Genomic DNA, 9,842 nt, shown 5'->3' on the forward strand with positions numbered 1-9,842 from the left:
TCGGGGAAAATCCATCGCACTCGCCCATGGAGATGCAGCGGAGATCATTCTCCAACAGACTGATTCACAAAGGAGCGGTTCAGGAAATCATTCCTACCATATGCCATTGCGCTGTACAATGACTCACCTTTACGTAACAGATGATAATAGCAACTTCCACACACTGAAAATTTGCACCTTTCATTTCTTTGTCGTTTCGAATTGCCAGATTGCACCGTTTTTTATGCATCGTCTGCAATATTGTATTTATTCATACGTCACATTTATTGAAGTACATTCCGCTCATTTTTTTTTTTCCTCCACTACTACAGTTTGCGTAACCTGCCGCTGCTGTGACGCACTAATTTCCTCTTACGGGATCGATAGATTTGATCCGAGTCTAAAGACATCCTATAGCAGTTGTGTGCCTTCAACTACGTGAGGGGAAAAGTTTGGGCAAGAACCACGTATGGTTGGAAAAGTCCGAACGCTTTTACCTATTTAGAGTATACAGTATTCGTCCACTCCTTCTTGAATTGATGCATTACATCATCATCGCATGCTAGTGAGCGGGAGATCACGTAAGCGCTGCATTCTCAGTCATGATGATATCTATACACAGGTTCAGCAGGAAACAGAGAGAGCTTTTACTGTGCAGACACAAAAAAAACAGCTTTTTTTTTTACTTTAGCGACAACGTCAGCGAGCTCACGTTACTCTTCACCCAACACTGGTATTTAAGTGGCGAGTTAAGATTAGCACCCTGAACTGCTCTGTAATGCAAAACTAGCCTTTGAATTGGATCCAATGTTTTTTCATTACTTTATACACACATTAATGCTGGGTGAAGTCTGTTTGTTGTCTCATTGTGTTCCGCTGTTTGCACACATGCACAATTCGCAGTACCGGGTATTGGTCTGTTTGCTCGGGTGAATTTCGCTGTTTAGTTTCACTGTGTACTGCACATTCGATGATCCAAAAAAAAAAAAAAAAAGCCACTTAACAACCTGTTATTGCTCAAGGGCCAATCAGTGTCAGTTTGGCGGTGCTGGAATTTGAACTCACAACCTTCCTATCTGAAGAAAAACATTTTAACCACTTCCCCACTCATATGGCCACTCAGAGCACAACAGTGTAAACAGCTGCACCTTTAAAATAGGCGATGTACGTATGTACACACACACACACACACACACACACACACACACACACACACTTCGATTCAGAACCTGGTGATCTTTTGTTCAGGTAATTAAAATGAAGTATGAAGAAATTTGAGACAAACTGGTGCTATTCTGACCACGTGCTTTACCACGTCTGCGATTCCATCATGGAGTTAGCACGTGAAGTGCGTTTGACGTACGGCGATACTGTAACGAGTCGTTTCGGGTGTTTTGAGCGGCACGCGTGATTCAAGAGCGGAAGAACTTCACCAGAAGATCAGGGAGACCTTCAACGAACCCCCGGAAATGTCGAAACCATTCGCCAACTCGTGCACTCTCGCCCTCTTCCGAAGATGCCCCTGGATTTAGGTCAATCAACATGCTTCAAGGTACGGCTTTGCATTCCCAAGTTTCATAGGACTGAGCAATAAATCTCAGACTGCTGTCTTTCCAAACTAGCCAGCGAACGCAGGGTTGGAGCGGTCACAGCCGGTGCTGTTTGCTAGATATTAGTGATGGAACAGACACAAGGGTCTACCTCATAGGTAGAGATCTTGGTCAGAGAGTCCACTCGTGGAAGGAAGTGTTGATGCCTCGCAGTGCCGGAGTTGCAGGTTCCATCCTGAGCTTCTGGGTGGTCAATATCTGTGCATATGTTCAGCCTGATTAGGTTTCCTCCAGGTTTTTTTACTTTTCCTCCAACCGTCCAAGCAAGGCTCACTGTGTAAACCTAGACACAAACACATTTTGAAAATCCTAAACAATTCCTATAATCTGAGGCTAAAATCTGTAGGCTTTGATCGCTGGTTTTGACATGTTGACCGAAATTCTGGCAGTTTAGAAGGTTTCAAACAGTGTGACTGCTCCTAAGATGCCCGTAAACAAACCAAGAACCGATAGGAGCGCCGAACCAGACGACCTAATTAGTGAGACAACTTCAAACCAGCTGAGGGAAAATGTGGAAACGAGTCTGATGGACACACAACGGCACGAAGAAAGACGTATGGAGTTATGGAGGGAAAAACAATGTTGGTATGATGATTAACATGTTTGTAGAGTCTGACAAGCAACAATCGAAAAGGACTATCGCTCAGTGTGCACCAAACTCTTCAAGACTGACCGCAAACATCACTACATACACAACTGTTAATGCTGCAATCGTCCAAAACCTTGTAACCCTTCATTCAGAATTCCTACCTGTACACCAGGACAATCGTTTCAATCCCAAGTTCAGCGAGTGACCTCAAACCAGTATGGACGCTCACACCACAAACAGAAGGTTTTCTCCAGATTCTCTGGTTTTATCCTACTTTCCAGTACATCATTCAAAATGAACATGTAATTTGGGTGTGTGATTGGTGCCCTGAGACCAATAGGATGTGTACGCCTGGTGTTCCTCTTCCACATCCCTGAACACATACTCAAAGTGCCCCATTTACAACCACCCCCCACCCACACACCCACACACACCAACAGCTGGGCAACATGATGCAAAATCAGGGGTTATACCACGTGTTTCCCTCTCCGGGGTGAGTCAAGGCAACAGTCAAGTCAGAACCGGAAGTGTCCCGCTTTGAGGCAGGGCCTGAACAAGAGCGCGCGTGTGCGCATGCGCAATAACAAGAATTACTATCTGTGTAGCTGTCGTGTGTGTTGCGCAAAACACGTCCTTAGGCAGGTTGTAAAGTAGTTCAGAAAAGGAGACAGCTGCTCCGTGTGTGTGTGTGTGTGTGTGCCATAACGGTACTCACTTCCGCCCAAAGCAGGTACGAAGCGCAAAAAAAGGGTGTGAACTCGCCACCAAAAACTCTTCCCCACTTTCCAAAAAAAAAACTAGTTATATATAAAATAAACCCAAAAGTCCAGAGTTGTTTAAGGACAGTCTGGGACCATAGTCCGTGCTCCGTAATTCACAGTCATTTTTTTTACTCCTGAAATTTCCGTAGAAAACTTTTATAATGTCCGGAGATGCGGCTCCTCCACGTCGGCTTCAGGCTGCTTCAATTTCATTCGGCAGCGTTCCCCAAGCGACCGGCCTCCTTCTTCTTCTATTAAAAAAAGAGGAAGGAAAAAAAAACCGCCGATAATAGTAATCTTAAGGAAGTAAAACAACCCTCGGTGCCGTTTCGGAGGTTATTAGTCGGTGCTGGGGTTCTGGTTTCCACCGTGTTTCTTGGCTGAAAATCCCCGCGGCTGATTCGCTTTGTGGAGCCTGAAGCCCGTCAGCAGACTCCCTCACAATATCAAAGAGGGGGCGGGGCTCAACACAAGTGGGCGGGGTAACGTCGGCGATGACGTTTCTTAAAATGGCGCTATTTTTTTTTTTTTTTCGACCTGCAAAGTGGAGGATAATAATAATAATAACAATAATAATAATAATAATAATAATAATAATAATATAAATTGTATTATTATTATTATTATTATTATTATGATATTTGTTATTTTCGACCTGCAAAGTGGAGGCTAATAATAATAATAACAATAATAATAAAAATAATAATTATTATATATATAATTATTAATATCACGATTAGCCTCCACTTTGCAGGTTGAAAATAACGAATATAACAATTAAATAAATCACTGCATTAATCCGTTTCCTTAATTTAACATTATCATGTCCGTATAAGGATGTATGAGATGCAGATTTTTCTGTATATACAGTACAGTGCAGTGGTGGTCCAACATCACACCTAAACCTTCAGTGGTGTTCCACCTTCAATCAGTCCGCCATCATTATGACACCACGGCTATAAAAACCGTCAATGTTATACAGAAATGCAGCATAACAGAGCGCTCCATGACAAAACATCTCATAAAGCGAGAAGGAATAGCATTACTAAAACAAGAGATCGAATATACACAAGTCTCCTTTCACTGCAGCCATACATCATCTCTCGCAGAAGCATCGATATTAACCTTGAGTACCTTTCGAGTTATCTGGCCATGAAAAATTATTTACGGGTTTCCTGTGGATTTGAAATGAGGGCAAATTGTGTGTTTTTGTGCAAATTCTAGTGACAAGAAAATTATAAATGGTTCTTGAAAATGCTCAACAAATGTTTTCAACTGTTTTGGCTCACCTTTTCTCACGGTGTCCATCTTTACTGAAAAAGTCCATCTTAAAAATGGCCTTGTAAATATTTTTGCTAGCAAATCAATGTCTTTTCCTATGTCAGCCATTGTGCAATGATAAAACAGCTACAGTATCAAGTTTACATGAATATATTATAACTTGTGCATGTTGCTACAGATGCAGTTTGCGAGCTCTGACTAGTGGGCTCTTTGGCCATACAATCAAAATACACGATGCCGACATTATTGTACGCCTACTAGATGCCCCCAGTGTCGCCAAATCAAAATCTAATCGATTAAAGCAACAGTTTTAATGATATGCCGATTCTGAAGCCCTGAAGACAGATTCCTTTCACCTGTGATAGCTGAAATATCATTGTATAAAAACTACAACATTAAGATACTGTACACTGCTTGAAAAAGTGTAAACAAAAGAAACATATGAATTGGAAAAAAAGATTAACACAGTGATTTTTAGAATGTTTTTAGAATGTTTTGAAGAAAGAACAGAGTGAAGTATTACATACAAAAATAATTGACAATGCTTATCAAAATTTTCCAAACACACAAAAACACACAAAATCTCAAAGTTTCAACATTAAAATCGATTAGGGAATACCTAACAACATTGTTGGTCCATTGTGTATGACTGCATTACACATTACAATTTGCACAGGCCTATTAATTACACTATTAATTTTTGTTTGGGGGAAGACTTGCGCCTTTTTCAAAATATGAGATCATTGAAGTCCATACTAAATAAAACCTTTGGTGGAGAATATTAAATTTTCTCCAATTTCAAAAACAGCATCAGATCTCTAAGCCAGAGAGAAACTAAGGGTGGTTTACTTCAAGTAGTATTCTTCTCCGAGTCAAAGAACATGCAAAGGCACAAGTGTCTTAGTGCCCTGAGATCTCAAAACTCTGGGCTTCTAGTAGTTCCTAGAATAGCAAAGTCCAGTAAAGGCGGTAGAGCATTTTCACATTTAGCTCCCAAACTTTGGAATAGTCTTCCTGACAGTGTTCGGGGTTCAGACACACTCACCCAGTTTAAGTGCAGATTAAAAACATATCTTTTTAGCAAGCCTACACATAACATACGTCACATCATAACCTTGTGCTCCAGAACATATGATCACATGCACATTATCAACTTGTGCTGTTAATATCATGAACAGCAGCTACGCTAATTCCTCTCCACTGCTTCTCTTTCTCTCCCCATCCCGAGGCATCCTGAGGTTTGGCCAGCTCCAGTCACGTCCCACCTCGTGAAGATTATGGACTTTAAAGAAGTAGATGCAGAATTCGCAAACATCCTGAACCATCTAGAGACGTACCAGTGCCAATTGGATCCCACTACATGTGTGGAGTTTGACATTGGACCTCCTGGAGTGTTTAAAGGCTCTGGCATGGAGAAGCTGTTGCTGGATGATCACAAATGTTGAGCTCAGTAGCTCCTACTTTTATACCAAAGACTGTAGAAAGAACATTTACTTATAATCTTATACTCCAGTGCTCATGTTAGTTCTCTCTCCAGTGTTCTGTACTGTTAAAAGATTTATGATCAAACTCTTGATGTCACCCAAATGAGGATGGGTTCCCCTTTTGAGTCTGGTTCCTCTCAAGGTTTCTTCCTCATAACATCTAAGGGAGTTTTTCCTTGCCCCAGTCGCCATGGCTGCTCATCAGGGATAAATGCACACCATTCACCTTGACAGTTGATTTCTGTAAAGCTGCTTTGAGACCTTGTCTGTTGTGAAAAGCGCTATAGAAATAAACTTGACTTGACTTGACTCTTGATATTTCCTAGACATGACTGTGCCTTGTTCAGGTACTCCAAAAACTGCCATTTCAAAACTAGGCTTAATATATGCCTCAGACAGAATTTTAAATATATTCATCTGGTAATCAAATGGTCTGGGGCAAACCCAAAACATATGAGGCAAATTTCCTCTTTTAACCTTTCTGTAAAAGTCTGTGGGAGACCTTGAACAGAATTAAGCCAAAGCGAGTATACAGATGTTCTATTCACTCTAAGTAATACATTGTTCAAGGTTTCCTCTGACATGTCCACTCCCAAATTATTATTTTTTTGTCCAGTCTGCATGAATTTTGTTCAAATTGATATATTTTCCTGACATTAAAGTGTATTATACATTAGAAATTACTCCATTCAAATGTAAGGTAATATTTGAAACTGCATCCGTTCCTGTGCTAGGAGGAATGGATGGATGCATAAGACAATGGTTTTGGATTAGATGACGAACATGAACATTTCTAACCAAGTGAGATCTTGGCAGATTGTATTTTAAAGAAAGAGAGTTGAAAATGAGGCAAAAACATTATCAATAAAAAGATCACTGAATTTGACAAGACCCGACTGTTGCTACTGAAGACTGGGTCCAGTTGACCTGAAAGCAATAGGTGGTTCTTGCATACAGGGCTGGCTATAAAGAGAAGTCTTTGGAACCAAAACATTGTCTGAATTGTAACCAAATCTCAAGGGCTTTTGCTACGACTGGGCATTGCGTTTATATTGACAATTTGAATAAAGCTAAAGCAGGGAGGGATGAAGAAGTACAAGAATTTGCTTCTGACGTCTTTGGGGATCTGAAGCCAATAAAGTAAATCCTAGGTGTTTTTCTACCTCATATAACCCATGAGATCAGACTGTCTAGATTCCGAAAAACAGATTTGGGTACAGTAGAAAGATTGGGATGCATTTAAACAAATACAAGAGCCTTGGTAAAATGTTGATTTTTACACAATTCTTCATGCAAGATAAAAAATACAGATCTTTTTTGAGATCTAGTTTTAACTTGTCAATTAAAGAAGTAAAGTTCTCTTTGTAAAGGTTAGGGAAACTCTGTGTGATATTTATCCCTAAATATTAAAAACCTGATGCAGACAACTGAAAGGGTATCGTTCTTCGAAATATGGAGGCCCTTATTGTTTATGGGGAAACAAAAATTTTTATTTATAGCCTGAGAATGTTCCAAATTAATTCAGTATCTTAACTACTTATGGAGTACATAAGATCGGATCTGAAAGGTACAAAAACATATTATCGGCATATAAAGATACTCTATGTTCTATCCACCTACTGTTAATGGCAGTAAAATGCTGCGAGCACCTTAATGCATTGTATAGGGGTTCAATTGCTAAAGTAAAAAGAAAGAGGCTAGGAGGGCAACCGTATCTTATACCATTTGATAGGGGAAAAGACTTGGAACTTACTTTATTTGTAATAATCGATGCCTTAGGGGAAAAGTAATAATCAGTGAGAGAAAATGTGTTCCAAAGTTGAATCTTTCCAGCACAGAGAATAAATATTTATTTAGTTCAACCCTTCCGAACGCTTTTTCAGCGTCTAGTGAGATGTCTACCTGAGGGACAGGGTCCTTAGGACGTTTAGATGAGTGGATTACCCCTAGAAATCTCAGGATATTACACTGTTAAGTTCTTCTGAAAACATAACATAAAACAAAACTTCAGCAATTTTTTGATAGACGTAACACAAAACCAAACTTCCCAACATATTCCCTATGCTTGTTTCCCCAACTGAAAGAAGCCGCAGAAACCTGTTTAACTCGCATGGCTCCTGGTTATTCAGTCTTTACCTCTTGAACTACTTGAGGAACCCCAAACCAGTATATATACACGGAATACAGCATAGTAATGCATTGTGCCATTTAAACAGAAACAAAAACAAACATTCCGTCTTTTCTTGGAGTTTTGATGACCTCATCGCCCTGAGTGTTTTGATATTATTATTTACCTTCACAGACAATGCAGCCTATTACGGCTTAAGCCAGACGTTAGTCTTGTGCAAGAATGCGTTGTTTGTGAAAAGCGTCGGCACTTAATTTACCAATCTAGATTCTATTTTTTTCCCAGTTATACATGACAATGTTACGTATAATAAATATCCTGCAGTATCCAGAAGTCCACCTGGGGCAAATGTATTTGTGAATAAAATAAGGTACACACCTGTGTGTATGTGCATGTCCTGCCAAAAAACAAACCATGAAGTCCAAGTCCATTTTGTAGATCTTCACAGTCAAATGTGTCAGGGTCAAGAGCTATTTCTGAAGACTTCATTGTTTCCAGGAACACAGGTTGCTCCATCACTGTGAAATGGAGGATGGCTGTCCAGACAAACTCAGTAACAAGAACCTCATTCAGAGAAGTGAGCACTCTAACAGAGCTTCAGTAGTCCATTACAGAAAGGGGAAAATGTGCTGGAAGAAGGAGAATCATTGCAAAAATAAGGAGGTGGTACCTCAGTGGTTAAGGCATTGGATTTGGTCATTATTCCAAATCCTCCCACCACCAAGCTGGCACTGCTGGGCCCTTGAGCAAGGCCCTTAACCCTCATCTGCTCAGTTGTAATAATAAGATAATTGTAATTCTTTTTGGATTAGGCGTCTTCCAAATGCCATAAATGTAAATCTAAATCGAAGACTTATTGTTAACCAGTAAAATCATTATTTATAGCAATACAAAGACACACACTCTCCATCACGGACAAGCCAACAATCCATCCCAACCTTTACATCACATATCTCACCATGTTATTCAATCTTTTCGCTTCCTTTAACTACACAGTACAGCGAGGTCAATGCAAGGCAAAGCGTAACAAAAATGCAAACAATGATTAAATATGCTCATGCAATAATCCCCTGGGGGGAATATCAAACTTTTGCACACACACACACACACACACACACACACACACACACACACACACACACACACACACACACACACACACACACAGAATATGACACAAAACAAAACACAACCAGTTATTTAAAACTTTTATTCTTTTTTTTTCTTGTAATTGACAGGTTAGGAAACAATGGCGGAAGAAAATAAATAAATATTAATGATTGTTCCTCAATTGTAATTCTGTAAATAAAGGATCTAAAAATAATTTAACTCCTACACACCATGTGCCAGTAAACCTCCATAAAAGCTTCATAAATAACAATAATAAAAATAAAAAATAAATCAGGAAATCAATAAGTTAATTAAATGCTGAAAAAAAAAGATTAGAAAAAAACTAGATAAGGAGATAATAATAATAATAATAATAACAATAATAATAATAATAATAATAATAATAATAATAATCTTAACCTCAATTTTTCAAACCATGATATATACAGTGAAATACAAATAATTGTTTTTTTTTTTTTTTCCAAATGCTTTCCACTTTTCTTATTACATTTTTTCCCCCATCAAATCATTCTATCTGGAAATGTAAAATCTAACTACTGCTTGACCATGATGGACAATATTCAGTCAATTTTTCGGTCCTTTTTCCCTAGCTAACATACCCATGATGCTCTGCGCTTTTGAGCTTAAATAACTGAAAAAAAAATCCCACCCGAATGAACCCCCACCACATCCCTCCCTCTATCCCTCCCCGCTGATATGCCTTCACGTAGCCCAAATAAATTTCTATATACACATAACTGGTGCTGAGTAGATCCCCATAGTGTGCAGTAAGCACAAACCAGTGTGCGAAAAAAAACAAATCCACAAAACAAAAGGCCTTGCTGTGCAGCTGTTACACAATGATGTTGGTCCCATTTTATGTGCAGATTCAGTTCAAGG

The 9,842-nt window shown here is 39.4% G+C and overlaps 1 protein-coding gene across 1 annotated transcript in view; it reads right to left on the reverse strand.

Annotated features, from left to right (window-relative positions):
- cers2a (ceramide synthase 2a) overlaps positions 1–3,428 on the reverse strand; it is a 36,523-nt gene extending 33,095 nt beyond the window's left edge. The window contains 2 exon segments of the mRNA XM_046843888.1: positions 1,681–1,872; positions 2,894–3,428. Of these exon segments, the coding sequence (XP_046699844.1) occupies positions 1,681–1,685 (5 nt within the window). The 5' untranslated portion in view covers positions 1,686–1,872; positions 2,894–3,428.
- Positions 3,429–9,842: the final 6,414 nt, after the last annotated feature.

The sequence above is a fragment of the Silurus meridionalis genome, chromosome 29, assembly GCF_014805685.1.
Source record: "Silurus meridionalis isolate SWU-2019-XX chromosome 29, ASM1480568v1, whole genome shotgun sequence".
Classification (NCBI taxonomy): Eukaryota; Metazoa; Chordata; class Actinopteri; order Siluriformes; family Siluridae; genus Silurus; species Silurus meridionalis.